The sequence below is a fragment of the Mytilus edulis genome, chromosome 1 (genome assembly GCF_963676685.1).
Source record: "Mytilus edulis chromosome 1, xbMytEdul2.2, whole genome shotgun sequence".
Taxonomy (NCBI): domain Eukaryota; kingdom Metazoa; phylum Mollusca; class Bivalvia; order Mytilida; family Mytilidae; genus Mytilus; species Mytilus edulis.
In genome coordinates, this window is record NC_092344.1 from 67,174,577 (window position 1) to 67,192,045 (window position 17,469).

Consider the following 17,469-nt stretch of genomic DNA (forward strand, 5'->3'; position numbering starts at 1 on the left):
AAACTGCAGAAAACAGCCGAAGGCAACCAATGGGTCTTCAACACAGCGAGAGAAAAAACTGCACCGGAGGCGGACTTCAGCTGGCTCCTTATACATTTTATTGAAATCAAAAATATCAGCTCAAATTATACAGTTAGATCGTGTTATTCTTTTCACAAATCTTGACCATAAAAAGTTACACCTACATGTGTTGTTCTCTTCATAAGGCCTGACCATAAAGCTTACGCTTTAGGTCGTGTAGGTTTTTTTTCACAAGGCTTGACCATGAGGCGTACACCTATATCGTGTTGTTCATTTCACAAAACTTGTCCATACAGCTTCTCTTTTAATTTTCCCTAACCGTTACTTGATAGTTAGCATACAATGTATGACCACACTTTCTCAAAATTATTATCAATGCTTCAACTGTTAATTGTGGGGACTATTGCGAACCGTCCTTTTACACGAAAGGGGGTGATACCAAATTGTCTTAAAAAGACGAGGAAAGGCGGACAACGCCATGGCCGAAAAAAAGAATGTCTTACATAAAAGATTGGAAAATTAAAGCTTGAGAAACATGAAAAGAAAAACATGAAAACTAACGTGCTTCGAAACGCTAAGTAAACCCTGAGTAATTCTAGACAAAAGTTGTGAAGCTAATTTGAAGTAAAAATTCCGGTGATAAATCGCATTTGGTGATGTCATAAATGAGATTCCTTCGGTATCTTACATCGAGATAGAAAGACTTAAGCTGTAACAATTCTGTGTATTGCACTTTATCTTATAACTATTATTATCACATATTTGTTACGAATACGTTGGGTTTTGCATATGCAATAACCTCAAAATTGCCCGGGGCAAAAAAGAGCATATTGATATTGTGCCCTGATTCCAAATGACGTCACGTCATTGCGTCCTTAACGACACTTTTGTGATACAAAATTTCGGATTTTACCTGTTATGTTTCATTAAATTGTAATAATTGAACTTTCTGTCTCAATTCTGCAGAATTTAAATATGTGATAAATAGATTATAACATGTCTTTTCCATATTGGCCCTGGTATCATCCCTCGACCCATATCGACCCTCGGCTAAAGCTCCGAGGCCGATATGGGAGTCTCGGGATGATACCAGGGCCAATATGGAAAAGGCCATGTTATAATCTATACTTATTATATTGCGCATATTGATTATGATTTGGAACATTAGAGGAAACAATCGAGCAAATATTGCGAACGAACAGGGTTTTGAATTTTACCCGTGAAATCAAATAATATGCCGATATCATACTTTTCCATTTTGTCACAGCCCAATAAGTTTATTCAAGTTGTAAACGATGTGGTTTTTAAGTATCATTTAACACTTAAACCAGACTTATAATTATTGCTCCTTATTTATGAAATTGACTTGAGCCTAAGGCCAGCTGAACTAACCATTGTGGAACTGCAACAAACAAAATAAAATTTAAATACTACTGAAGATATAACTGTTGATAGTTTGACAAAGACTAGTACAAACGACCTACAACTGACTTCATACTAATAAATCTAAAACCATAATTGAAGGGATGTGTTGCTAATAAGCTTTCCTACGGTGTATCGGCCATGTTTGTCCAGACCAGTGATGCTCCAGGGTTTGAAAAATTTGACACTGCTAATTCAGCACCTTTTGAACGCTTGATTAAGTGTCGACAATAATGATTTGTTTGAGGTTCAATACGAAGCAGATGTTAGTGTCAAATTAAAATTTAGATTCATATAGCATATCGTTAAACAAACCTGGACACGATAATGAACAACTTCCGCGTTTTTCTTAACAATTTATCAGTTTTCTGCGGTATTGTAACACACGACCAGAATATCAATTTCCATGATGGACACAAATCATTCTTTTCACTTAGATTTGATTGGTTGTCACCGATCTTAACTTTCTTGTTTCCTCCATTCGTAACCTTAATAAGGCAGATGCCACAGTTCACTAGTTGTACATGGATGGAATTAAGAATCGACACCTATTATTTAGTACTATAGGAAACGCCTACGTATTGACTAAACAGTGCATTATTAGTATATTCACCTGAATCTATTGTGATTCACTGAAATGACACCAACTAGGTCCCATTGTCCAGTCTCGTTAGGTCAGGTCAGGTCAGGAGGTCAATTAAGGGTATGTGTCGATGCAAGCTACATGATTCTAGAGTAGGTTGTTGAAAAAGATAGAGAATTTTAATTGGATGGGACACAGTTGAAATTGAAAAAAAACTTTATAAATTTAATAAACTACCCAAATCAACATTCACTTAACCATGTACATGCTGAATAGGGACAGAAGTTTTGCCCTGTAATATGCAATCTACAGACCTTTTCAAGAGTTGTGTCAAGGTTCCATTGACATGTAGAAAGCGTGGTACTCTCCGTATGTGATGCATATGATATCACGATCCGATTCCGTCCTGAGGTGGATGTGTATTTATATATGCACCTCAGCCAGTATATCTTTCTTATTACAAGCACACGGACCTATCATGCGCCTGTATCTGAAATAAAACAGCACATGCCATGCTGTGCACGTATGCATGATTCTAACTTTTGAAATAAACACTACTAGTAATAATTATCTTTATCATTTGAAAATATACTGAGAGGTAGACTGTCAACAAGCTATCCCATCCATAGGCGGATCCATGGGCCCTTTAGGGTGGGGGAAAATGGTTGTTTATACAGTGAATCACTGAAGCATGACTGGAGCCCCCCCCCCCCCCACCCCCTTTAGGTCAGTCACCGGCTCCCTTATGAAAAGTTGTGGATCCGCCACAGCCATCTTATCTGATGTCTGTTTTGCTTATCATATGGCTGCTGTGCGCGTGCTTGGCGTTTAGACATGATCGATATTATATGTAACAATAAATGTATGCGATTGCAATTGTACATAATTTCTACATGTAACAATAAGGCCCTACAAAACAAACATATCCGTTATTTCTCAAATAAATCTACACAGTTTGCATTATTTAAGGATTTAATCGCTGTGAAATATGCATAGTATTAATCTTTCAATTAGTGTCATCGTTGTCAATAACTGGATAATTAACAGAATATAATTAATTATTTCTACATTAAATAACAAGAACAATCGAGATATAATACAATTCAGGACAAAAAACTACTCAACCTTACCACATGGTGTGGTCCCAGATCATGCACGTAAAAAGGTGTCGTTGCAGGTCAACTTCCTGTATGGAACACGGGGGATAACTGCCAATTAGAACTGTATTTAACTTATCGGTTGTTACCATTGTAAAATTATCTACTGTAGTCAACATATTATCTATGAAGTTCAATTGTACTGTTGTATAATATGTATGCTCAATCTATTACATAATGGATTCTGAATAAAGTACAAAAACTAATGTTTTATCTCATGACAGTGAGAAATGTCTTTAATGTTTACTTAAAAGGGCAAATATACACATAGATATAGTTTATTCCTCTGCTTCGTGATGAGAATTCAAAAAATATAGACACATTGTAATATTGTAATAAAGAATGATTTAAATCTGTTTATTGACGTGTCAAAAATGCATATAATAATAAACTTAAAAAACTAAATATTTTTACCTTTACTGTCCACCTTACTGTCAAATTCCGGGCATACGTAGGTAATTTTAGCTCCTTTTGATATTTTTCGAACCTTGAATTTACTAAAAAGTCGCAGAGCTTTCCTTCCATGTGGGAAATACACGTTCGCAGTAGTGCTTTGTGAGCTTAAGCGATAAGAAAGAAAAAGGAAGCAACCGTCCAATGTCTAAGATGGTTTCCAATAGAAGGACAAGCAAACAGCCGAAAATACAAAAATACAATACAGAAAATTAAAGATTAAGACCCATCAAAATACCCAATTGTCAATGCTTATTGGTTTGATGACTCGATTGATTTGCATTTGTTATTTGTTATATTTGCACATAAAACATCAACATCGTAATCCAGTTCGAGTATGAAGTGTATTCATGATCGAATCCTGAGGCAAAAACAAATAGATATCGGTAACCTCATTTTTCTTTGTGATTGTAGGTTTATTTAAAATGTCCTTTTTGAATCAGAACAATAAGTTCTTTATATAGATGTAGACATATGAAAAATTATTAGAATAATATTGCAGCTATTTAACTAATAATTTATTTTAAAGTACATGTATGGTAAAATTATGAATAATTTTAGATAGCATCTGCAAAGTGATAAACTTTGCGTACCTCAGTCTTGTGTTGTAATTGTTGATAACCAAACTCTCCATATCATCACCTTAATGAAAGGAAGTGGAAGGATACACAATATATTGTTAACGTATTTACAGGATGCAATTAAATATATTTGTAAAATGAAGTTTTGTATACATCTCAAGATGTTGTGATTGAGTAACATGGAAATCTTTTACCCGGAAAAGATAACCGCGATGTTCCTGAATAGTAGAAATAATAAAAAGTAGGAAAAAAACATTTACATGGAAAGGAACAGTTTCTGAACGAATTACAAAATAATAACCAAAATGATTTACATGTTAAAATAAACGTTCATAAATAAGGCCGTTAGTTTTCTCGTTTGAATTGTTTTACGTTGTCTTATCGGGGCCTATTATAGCTGACTATGCGGTATGGGCTTTGCTCATTGTTGAAGGCCGTATGGTGACCTATAGTTGTTAATGTCTGTGTCAGTTTGGTCTTTTGTGGATAGTTGTCTCATTGGCAATCATACCACATCTTCTTTTTTATATTAGTTGGTTTATCCCAATTATTGTCACATTAACCTATTATGTCTGTTTTGGGTTGCTCAGACACCCAATTTTAACAATATAACGGAATTATTAACAACTCTTATACAAGGGTGAGGTTAATCTAGCTATACATCCAGGTTTAACCCACCATTTTCGTCAGAAAGTCCCTTTATGAAGTTTAGGAATATGACAGTTGTTTTTGTACCGTTGGTTGATGACGTTTGACAGTTTCTGTGGACTTTCCCTTTTTTGAATTACCCTTTGGGTTCGTTATTTTTGTTATGCTTTTTTTATAGTTTTTTATTTTTATTTTAGTCACTATTAAAGACGTTAACGAGATACACAACAGCCCGTATATATTGTCGAAAATAAGTAACAGTTCCAGTATATAATGAAAACATATTTTTATCTTTACAGGAAGCAAAGAAGCTGCTTTTTCCTATGCTATAAACTCCGCAGGAGTAACATATGAAGTGACACAAGCGTGTAGTTTAGGACGATTAAAACGTTGTAGTTGTGATCGATCTAAAAAGACTGGACATTATGATGCAAACGGTTGGAAGTGGGGAGGGTGTAGTGCAGATATCAAACATGGACTAAAATTCTCTAGGAAATTTTTAGATGCAAGAGAAATAAAGGAAAACGAACGGTCGTTAATGAACAAACACAACAATCGAGCGGGTAGAAAGGTGAGTGATGCATTTAAATTGTTGTTATAAATAGCATTGCAGAGATAACGTTTCGTTACACTGTCAACATAAATCCATGAAAACTTGAGGACATAACACAAGTTAACAAATTTTGAAATGAAATTGTCATTTTGATCTGATAAAAATTTAAAAACCATTGTCAGATTTCAGACAATTTTCAGACTTGTGTACTGTGGTATATTCAGTACTGTTCAGACAATTTGCAGACGTATGTACTGCGGTAAATTCGGTACTTTTTAGACAATAAGTTCGCTCTCAATTAAGATCTGTTCAAATTTTTTTAAGACTGTCTTGTAGTTGCTATTAACCTGTACGCATCGATATTATACTGAATTGTCTGAACATAAGTGAATTGACTGCAGGCGATGTATACATCTGTGAAAGTAAATAAAAAAACTAATTGCTTCTTTTCTATCTGGAAACTATATTTGTAACAGTTTCTTCTATGTTTCATGGCTACATGTCAATTGTTTGCAATTAGAATTGTACGTTTCTCTAATTATTGCACTAAATGTACATACTGTATTTGCGGAAATCAGTAATATGTTTGATTTCCTCAGACTTTTTGTTTTGTTCTTTAGTAATATATATGTTGATCTGTTGTCTGTTGTATTTTCTGAAATAATTGTATCCAGAAATTGAGGTGATTTGTCAAGGTTGGTGTTGATGATAAAACAACAAATAAAGGATTTTTCTTTAACATATCTGTATATGAATCATAAATCATTTTGAATTGTTGAAATCATTATCTGCCAATTTACAAAAGAATATTTCCCCTTTACCGGCTTTACTTTTTCATTTTAATGTGTATTGCTTTTCATACATTCTTGTGCTTTATCATTGTTATTATTTTTTATTGATTTCAAACGAATAATTACTCATAAACTACTATATAAGATTTTGATAAATAGTATGATCTTGATTGTGCCTTCTGTTATGGATGATTTCTAAATTCTCAAGATTGAAATTTGGTTATATGTAAAATTTTTGCTTGGAAATTTAGTTTCATTGCAAGTTAGCGATATATGCACTAGATTAAATATAAGTAAGAACGATGTAAGTTGACTTGGTGACTTTTATGACAGGTTTGACCTACTTCTAATTCTGTATAAAATGGATATCAATCTAACCTATTCAAACATTTTTTATCGCCTATAGTATCGCCTGACCACACTTGTCTTATTCTTTATACTACATATATCATTTATTGATTATAAGGTTGTTATCAAAAACTCTTTTGCATTGCAAGTGTATTGATAAATGTCCCAATTATGTTTAGAACAAGACAATAACTGTTTTTTGGACATCTAAAGTATACCTTTATCTAAGTAGTTTTTGTCGTTCTTAAGATATATTTACAGGACGCAAAATGTTTAAATTACGAGATAATTTAACTCTGCCCAAGCACTACAACATAATTTCGGTTGATCGTTATATTTACGATATCATATGACTGAAATAGAAAGATTATCATCAAAGATATAGAGTGATGACAAATCAAATATGTTCAGCTATCTTATTGTGAACTTTTCATTCCTATGTACTAACATATCACCAACGCCGGCATGATGGACTATATATTTCATAGTTGATTTGATATAACAAAACGTAAAATCACAGAAATACTAAACTCCGAGGAAGATTCAAAACGGAACTTCCCTAAATAAATGGCAAAATTAAATTTATGAATTTATGAATTCATTGATAAACATTTGCTGTTAACAAGGGAGCTATCGAATTAGTCCAGTCTTCAACGTCGTGTGGAATACCCTCAATAATCTTTCACAGCAAGTATTGAAAGAATGTGTGTAAAAATGTTTAAAAAAATAACACTAGTTCAAAATTATCTATTAAACAAAGATCTGCTAAAACTATTAAAATAGTAAAGAAACATTGTAATTTTTCCGTGAAAGAAAACTTTAAGGTCAAGCATTGACCATAAAAAACAATATCTTTATCAGGCCATACAAAAACAATTGGATTTAATGAGAAAAAAAAACTATGAATTCGAGATTCAGACTAATTCGAAAACATCAACAAGATGAATTTGACTATAAAAACATTTTTGAAAGAAAGAAAAAAACACGAACAGGAAAAATAATTGATGAAAGCTTCTATTTATTTTGTTTAAATTGTATATGACTTGCAAAATGTTTAGTATTATTAAAAGTAAATACAAATGTTAGTAATTGTTGAATTGGTGGGTGTTATAAAGATAAATTGAGATGTATCTGGCAATATACGTTTATAAACTACGGAAATTCATGGGTTTTATTACTTAATCAGTTATAGAAATACGTTTTTACATATGGAGATTCATTTTAGCTTGAGCTAATATCATAACGTAAGACCTTGTACATATGATATATTAAAGCAGTATATCAGTTTAGGCTGCTTTATGTTAGTAATTGGTGAATGCATTATTTAATTGATATGTTAATTACATACTAGTAATGAAACAAACGAGTTTTCATCACGTAATTTTTTTTTCTTTTTATTTCTAAAACTCTACTTGTATGAAAAAGTAGAGTCAAAAAATACTGAACTCCGAGAAAAATTCTAAACGGAAAGACCTTAATCAAATTTCAAAATCAAAATCTCAAACAAATCAAACGAATAGATAACTACCATCATATTACTAACTTTGTGCAGGCATGTTCTTAGATAGTGGATTAAACCTGGTTTTTAAGCTAGTTAAACCTCTCATTTGTATAACAGTCGCATCAAATGAACGATGATGCTTATATTTTAGTGTTCCTGATTTTGATTCATAAAATTTTTAAAGTGTTACTTCCATGAGATTATCTTATACATCTCGAGGCACTATATATATGAAAATCTCAATATTGATTTTTATTATTTGCATTTAACTTGATAAGCATGTATGTTTTAATTGTATCATAAGAGATCAATACTATACGTTTTTCTTTTCTCTATTTAATAATTCATTGTTTTCATAGCTAATAACATAATTTAGTCAGACCAAACTACTCGATACCCCATTTTCTGTATTGGATAACGGTAAATGTTCTTTTATTTTTCAATTTTATTTTTTCATTTATTGTTTTCAATGTCTGTAGCTTTGGGATATGTGAAAATCCAAATTAAATATACCTGAGAAGATTTAACCATTTAGTTAAAGAATGGACATAACCAACAACATTCCTTTAGACTATTTGACAGATTAACTGACATTTTATGATAAATAATTAGTATATTTGTCAAGTAATTATGTTTGATTGTCATTATATACTGTTTTAAGCATATACAATGACACAGACTTTTGATCAGGTTGGCTTATTCGGATCTTATACATGATTTCTCCGTAATTGTATTAGGCTTTATATTTCAGCAATCATCTTTATACAAAGTGGCATGTCAAAGTATTAAGAAAATAACATTATACTTATTATTATATCCGCTTTATCTGACGGATTGATAATTAGATTTAATCGAATCTGTAATGTATTGTATTTTTTTACCAATATAATCTTCATATTCAAGCATCAACTAAATTGAAATGCCATAAGGAAAGTTGAAATAATAAAAAATCACTGCACATGATTAAATTGTTACAAGTATCAATTGTAGGGTTAAACTTATTAAAAACTCACATTTTGAAAAAGTGAAATACAATATTCATTTTCGTATTTTGTACACGTATCTGCAGTTTGTAGCAAACTGTCACTTTTGATATACTTGAAAGCTAGTTTGTAACACATCCATGTATAGATTTAAAATAACTATTCCACTACACTAAATTATTGTTAAGTTGAATAAAGTCATTGAAACAAATACCCTACGAAACAGAAGTGATATGTAAATTTTTATCCAAAAAAAATACTAGCAGCATTTGTCTTCAGTATTTATATGTAACCGACAAAACATCTGATACGTTAATAAACATACGCAATTACTTACGATGTAATACAAGTAGTTTCAAATGAAAAACCATAATGAAAGTTATATTATTGATCAAAGATATGTGACCAGGACAGCTTTGACTGAGGTTAGAATATGACTGAAATTTAGATAATAGAAAAACAATGTCTGATACAGTACTAGTGTCTCAGTTTCTTGATTTACTAGTGACAATTGAACTCGATCTCACATGCCATCTGTATACCCATTTAACATTATAATCGAGGTTGGCTTGTCACAAACTTAAGATTTACCACTATACTGTAAACCAACTTATTTTCGCGGATACTTTATTTCGCGTTTAGCCCTTTCTAGTTCTTTTCGAGGCAATTTAATTTCCCGATCTCTAATTTGCTTGGTGTAGTAGAATATAGAAAGATCTAAGTAATACATATTCGCGACTCGTAAGTCGCGAAAATAAATAGCCCGCAAAAATTAGTTGGTTTACAGTATTTGCCTTTGCAATCGTATAAAAGGTGATACACAAAGAGCAGGAGATGCTTATAACATCAATGCATCTATTCCCATCCAACTTGGAGTTTAAGCAATTGAGATTTTTTATACTGCTTAATTTTTCTACCTGGAATAATGGCTACATCAAACATCACATTTTTGTTAAAATGTGGCTCTAAACTTAACTCAGAATTCCTACCAAAAAAACCGTTCATCTAAAGAGTTGATAGGTTAACTTCAAGATGAAGTAGTTGAAAATTATAATATAAATATAAAAAGGAAATCCCTTCGTTATTGCTATGCAAAAATATAGAATTCAGTATCGCGCTTTAAAATGACACGATGTACAAAACGTTTGAAAACGAAGGAGACATTCATGGTCAGACAAATAAGTATTTCATGGTCATACAATTAAGTAATTCATGTTCATACAATTAAGTATTTCATTACAATTAAGTATTTCATGGTCATACAATTAAGTATTTCATTACAATTATGTATTTCATGGTCATACAATTAAGTATTTCATGGTAATACAATTAATTATTTCTGGTCATACAATTTAGTATTTCATGGTCATACAATTAAGTATTTCTGATCATACAATTTAGTATTTCATGGTCATACAATTAAGTATTTCTGGTCATACAATTAAGTATTTCTGGTCATTTAATTTAGTATTTCCTGGTCATACAATTAAGTATTTCATGGTCATACAATTAAGTATTTCATTGTTATACGATGATTTCCTATTAAGCATTAACAAAGACTATTACTAGTAAATCAAAACTGAGATAGGTGAAGCGTAATCCTAAGGTCAATGTCAATCCACTTGGCTGTGATTTCTCGTACAATAATGACTGTCTTGTTAGTAATCCTCTCGACTTTTATGTTACAAACCATCAAATAAAATTATAAATGTTCACTCTCTCTGTAGTCGCTTAGACAGTTACGTTTTAAAATTCAACAACTTCATTTGAAACTTGAAAACTTTAATTGGCAATATTGAAGGTTTATAAAAGTTGGAATGTTAAGTTTAGTTCATTTTATATGACATTAACTTTATGTTGGTTGTTCGGATATATACTCTGGTATTTGGCAGGTTTTACTACTTAATATTTTTGCACTGTCTGTCTTAAAATTAACATGATAATAGGACAAAACATACCAATAAAGAGGATACAGCACTTATATGATATACAATAGATTTATATACATGTATTTCGACAAAATAAAAGACAGGTAATAAATATAGTAGTTTATGTAAGGTGATTTCTAATAGATAAATTGTCCTCAAATGACCTATTTCAATTCTTATTAAATCCTGGGAAAGGAAACATAAATTATATATTTCTGCACAAGGTTTATTATTACTGCGACTGAGGCCACACGAGTTAGTTTTATAGTTTGACAGTGAAAGGGTTGTGAGATTTTTATCCTTTAAATTTTAGCTAGAATCTAAGAGGAGACGATACAAAAGGGACAGAAGGTCGAATTTAGAAAGACACTACTCTGGTCAGAACAAAATAAAATGAACAAACAAACAGACTACGAAATACGTCTTAAACCTGTTGCATTTGATTGCACCTTGCCTAAGTCAGGAACCTGATGTTTAAATGTTGTATTTTGTTGATAAGTTCATAAGTGATTCTCGTTTCTCGTTTTTTATATAAATTAAACCGGTGTTTTTTTTCCTGTTTGAATAGTTTTACACCAGTCATTTTGGGGCCTTTTATAGCTTGTTGTTCATTGTTAGCCAATGCGTATTGATGGAGGTCATTACTTTTACAAATTGTGACTTGGATGGAGAGTTGTCTCATTGACACTCATACCAAATCTTTATATATCTATATATATACAAAATACTACGCATATAACTAAAAATTGACCTCACCTAGACCGGGGACGACATGTTCTTTAATGTCACGCAGTTCCACCAATAGTTGGCGTTTTTATACTAGTTTAATATAACTCCTAAAAATACCCTCCTTGTTACTTTGAAAGTTTACTAAACTGACAAAATCATTTTGGCAATCAGTTAATCATGCAAAAGACGGTTATGCCGACCACAGAAATATTCCTCTCTTCGTGCATTTGTGCTTGCTTTTAAATTCAAGCAGTGTATAATATAAGTAAAAATGAGAAGGTCTTTCATAAGTTTTTAGTTATTTCTTTTTTCTTTACAGTTTTAGTAAATGGGAATGTAAACATGCATTACCCAAATGTGTTTGGCCTTCAGATCATAGTTACATTGTTGGTGCATTTTTAAATGAATCTATGAACATAAATTACACAGGTTTGAAGTTACAACACACAAAATACATCTCTAGCTATATAGTTTTACTTGGGATCATGTTTAAAGATGATCATAGTGATCATATATTAATGGCAGTAACATAAAATATAAGCGTGGTTAACTCTTTTCATATGTCATTGAACAAGGAAGACAAATGATATAAAATTTTATTTCTTTTCATTTGAAGTTATTTAGATGTTAATAATGAATATTTCTAAAGTGAAAATCATCGACAATTTATAGTTATAATTCATTCATTGTAACCCATGCATGCAAACAGTTAAATTTGGAAAAAAAGATAACAAAAAAAATACATCCTGGAATATTATTTTGTTAATGATAGAAATGGTTGCAACTATTTAACATCGTATTTTGCGTATTTGTATTTGTATTTGATTACATTATATTATGTGATGCCTTTTTGGCAGATGTTTACGTATAGTCCGTTTCTATGTGTTTGTTTTTGCAGCAGTTCAGTGTTTCTGCTTTTTCGTTGTTTTCCTCTTATAGATGATGTGTTTCACTCGATTTTGGTTTGTGACTTGAATTTTTTAAATGCTTAACTGCTTTATGACTATTGAACAGCGGTACACCACTGTTGTCTTCATACTAAATAAACCGATACACACACATCTTCTCATTCCTTTCAAACTTAACTCTTTTCAATGGTTTTTCATTACCGTCTTTGCTTGTAACATATCTTGCCTTTTGAGATTCCAGCTGAACATCGATAAACTACCTAACGCAATCTCTTTAACTGATTCTTTTTTTTTAACCATGCTGTTGTCTATTTGTCGTTCACTCCTGTTATTTGAAGTCCCCCCCGGGCCCCAATGGGTAGCATCTTTTTACATGAAAGTTAAAAAATCATTCTGACGGAGAGTTCAGCATGTAGACTGTTTCTTTCTTTTATTTTTCAACATAAATCATGTATATTGTTCTTCTTTTTAAGTATGTCTGCTTACTTTCGATATACTTATGATTAATTTTTTGGGGAAATTCATCAAAGATATGAGACTTAAAATTCAACGCATTTCATCTGCATGAGTATTTCTTCTTTGCATTTCCCGTACTAGAGTTCATTTCTCATATCATGCATTGTTTGACCTGATACATATACCACTTGTCTATTTATTTTTTTCTTTTTTTTTTTCTATTTGATAAAGGTAACGTAACGTATCATTCATGTAACCATTGCAAAGTTATGCATTTAATATCTTTTAAAGTACACTTTAGTTATAGGATACAACGTAAACAATATCCATCTTTTATTACTATAAACTTCTCTTACATTTTTTTCTTACATCTATTTTGCTATAAAATAATTCAAATCACAGACGATACATTGTTTAACAGTACATAAACACATAATATGTCATGTATTAATTTGCTAACGGACTATATATTTGTTGCAAGCTCAATTTTATTTTAACATGTAATTGTTACGCTTCAATACATTTAATTATTGAAGTTTAACTATTTTGAGAGAGAGAATATAAATGAGGAAAAAACTAAAAACAAGGTATATGAGGGATGCTTGTCCATCGCATGCAATGTCACTTTATTTTGAATTAAGTAAGTACTGACGAGGAATGATCCTAATACAAAATGGATGTTACAGGGTGTTTGTGGGCACGTACCCTTGAATAGTTACGTGTGGTTAATGTGTTTTCACACACAATGAAATATTTCCATATTGTCTATTTGTAAAATGATTTATAATCTTTGTATGCAGTTTTACATTACGTTTTAAAATGTTTTTCGTCATTTGTGTGAGGATCACTTGCAAGAAATTGATATGCATCAATTTGTTATTGTAAATTGGTCAGAAAATAATTAAAACTAGTAAAACTATAGGCATATTACTTTTGTCTCTATTTGACAAATTTTAGGGTTCATTAAATAACCATGCATTTAACTTAACGGGAGGCGTCCATTAATTGTATATTTGATTTCATATTAAGACAATGCTTACGTCGCAGTAACCTTAGATTGATATTTGATAATTTAATTAATCTACTCTTCCCTTTCATTTATAAAGCTTTTGAGTTGTATTACTTAAAATTTGTAATTTTTGTGAATTAAACCAATATTCTATGTTACGCAGTCTAAGTTCTTTTACAATCATTACACCATGTTTAAAATGCTAAATTGCAATTTTTTAGATCAGTCCTTACTCAGCTTATTTCTATCTGTGTTTACTCTTAAGATACTACAAACGAAATTAAAATTAACATTTTTAAAACAAGATCTTTGAAAGTTATTGTCTTTCGCATACTGCCAAAACACTGTTGTATGGACTACGTCTATCAGAAAATAATTAGGGTTTTTTTTCAATGGACAAGTATTATGTAAGACGATACTCTAACGTTGGTATATACAACTATGTAAAATGTAACGACTTCAAAAAGTATCAAAGTAGTTAGCATTTCCGAAATAATAAATCTGTTAAAACTCCTCTTTAAGTTAAAGTGCTTTCCTTGCTTTTAGTTAGTTACCCGAATTCATTTTTCTTACTCGAATTATGACTGTTGAACAGTGGTATACAACCGTTGCCTTTCTTTAAAGCACACTATATGATCAACTGATTCAAATTCGACCTATCAATGCATCGATAACGAAAGCCTTTTTTTTATCAAAACTGAGGTTATCTCATGAAACAGATATTGTGCATCTTCGCTGTTATACCCTTAGTGAAACCCATTTTGGTTGTTGTTAACAGCTTTAAAACATATCTAATATAATTTGGAATTCGCATGATTTAAATTCAAATTGTTTTTCCATTTTCAGTTTAAAACGTAATTTAGTTGTGCTTATGTTTTTACTTCTCCAGGCAAAGGTAGACTAATTTGGATACTTTTACACGTTTGACTTTTGACACTTTCTGACAATGGAATAACTAATTATGATAATTCCATTAGCAATAATTGTTCGCCCAGAGATAATCTGGTGCTTTTTCAAATTAGAAAAAAAAAAGTTATGATATAAAGTAAATCCATCTAACTTGGTTGCACTGCACTAGTAGTCACAATTAAAAGCTATCGATTTCAGTGCATCATTAACGAATTTCAACAACTAATTTACTATAGTGATCACCTTACAAAGATAAACTGCATCCTCGCATTATACCTATTGTGTAAACGTCGGCCAACACAGACCACTTTGCCGAAGATATCCGGTTGATTTAAAGGATCACTTGACATAAAGAAGTATATATATCCTTACCAAAAGGTCTATCATAAACATTATGTAATGTAAATTATACAACTGAATCGAACGAAAAACGATATTCCGTCAGCTCATATAGTAGATTTTCAAATTTTAAACGCGAGCCCAACCCATTTAAAACGTACGCGAACAAAGATGAGAATTTTCAAATTTTTGTCTCTGTTTTTATAATCCTGGTACCTTTGATACCTATTTTATAATATGAAGATAAACTTTGTTGTCCTTAGAGAAATAAGTGGGTTTTTTTTCGTTATAAAGCGGTATTTTCATGTGATGACCTCATAGCATAAAACTGATAATGGATGGCAAGCATTTTATTAATTATAATTAACAAATGAATTTTAACTATGAATAACGAATAACAAGGATATCAAATGTTGATTGTAAAGTAAAAAAAAAAATAACAAGTTAAAATATTGAATCGGTTAAGAACTTGAGAATTATGTAAACTGAAATCCAAACTACAACCTTAACTCAATATTATATAAAACGTTTCGTTTTGCATTCCAATTAAAGGATTAATGGTCTATTTCTAACAAAATTTTATTATGCATTTTACTAAAAAAAAGTTAAAGTTTGTTATGTTTGTCGAAGAAAATTCTTTGAAGTAATGAAAGAATCCTAATTGTAGTAGATCTATTGATATTTGTAAATTTTGTCACATTATAAAAATGAATGTCACCTACATGTTAGCTTAATCTCGCCATGTCATACTTAACCAACATCAAATATTCACATTCCAATTCACATCGACTTCAAAGGGGACAATATATAATAAAAGAGTACGGAACAAAATGTAGAAACATTGAGTAATTCTCTGTAAGGGACTTATCAAATACGTGTGTGACGATTCTTAATTGATTTTATTTTCCGATTGTTAAATATTTTCTTGAGTATCATCTCTTTACGAAAATATTAAACAAAGATTGGGTCAACATTTTTGACTATCAATCTTCTATTTGATTACGTTGTCATTAAATTGACGATATACATTTAATTTTAAATTACAGGTATTCTGGTACTCTGTAAATATTGTTTCTATTTAAACTCAAGGTGGTCTTTGGACTCTTTAAAGGAATTATTACAATTCCATTTTTGTTAATCGTTGTCTGTGTTACCATATGATGTAATTAAATGTATTATGAACGATATTCAATCATTACTGTGATACAGTATTTAGAATTTATCATATTGTTAATAGTAGTGCGTGGTATATAATCCAATAATTTCTGTTTAATTGTAAATTAATTTATATTTGAACATGAATGGTATATTTTTAGTTACACGAAGGTTTTCAAATTTTTTAATAAGTGTTGAGACCATTTAGTGCTTAAGTTATGAAGTTTAGTTAATCCACCTTCGATTAATAAAATGCGAATGCAAAGCATGTTTAAGAAGCAATTTTGAAAAGGTTATCATTTACAAATAAATGTTATCGATAGTTTAAAATATGAGAAATATTGATAAATAGTTTATTGAATTATAGAAATATTTTAAAAGATCTTTCATTCAATGATTGTTCAACCAAACATGTAGGGGTGAAATCCAAACAGAATAGTCACAGTAGATCTCAAACAAATTGATGACAAGTAGATGTTGAAACTCCTGCGGGTGATAAAATATTCATGATTAATTATATAGACCTACTCGATAGAAAATAGTATATCTTGTTAACGATCCTAGTATTTCAATCAGAAAGTTTTCGAAAAAACAAAACAACTATCAAAGATACATGGCTTTTAATTTTGTACAAAATTTAGAACGAAATATTAAACTTATGTAATAGACATTACACTTTTTTAATAACTTTTTCTGTTACGTATACAAAATACATTGAACATTTATCAGAATGAATGTAATCTTAAAATAGCGACCTTCATATGCACTCCATATTCTTCACTCTATAAAGATAGGTAGACATTTTCATTTAAAAAAAGAAGCACGTACTGAAACAGAAATACACGTTAAAGGGAAATAAGTCTTTTACGCTATTAACATGGAATAAAACAATCATTAAATTTCGTGTTCTGTAAGCCAGTCATTTATTATTCAATGAGAACTTAAGACAATTATTTTCAATTTCTTTAGTGTTATTTATATCTGTTATTCATTGG

The 17,469-nt window shown here is 30.7% G+C and overlaps 1 protein-coding gene across 6 annotated transcripts in view; it reads left to right on the forward strand.

The window, feature by feature from the left end:
* Positions 1-17,469, forward strand: part of LOC139487640 (protein Wnt-7b-like) — an 81,262-nt gene that overhangs the window by 56,129 nt on the left and 7,664 nt on the right. For all 6 annotated transcript variants that reach the window (XM_071272610.1, XM_071272596.1, XM_071272603.1 and 3 more), the window contains one exon: positions 5,165-5,436. In XM_071272610.1, coding sequence (XP_071128711.1) covers positions 5,165-5,436 — 272 coding nt within the window. The remainder of the gene's footprint in view (positions 1-5,164; positions 5,437-17,469) is intronic.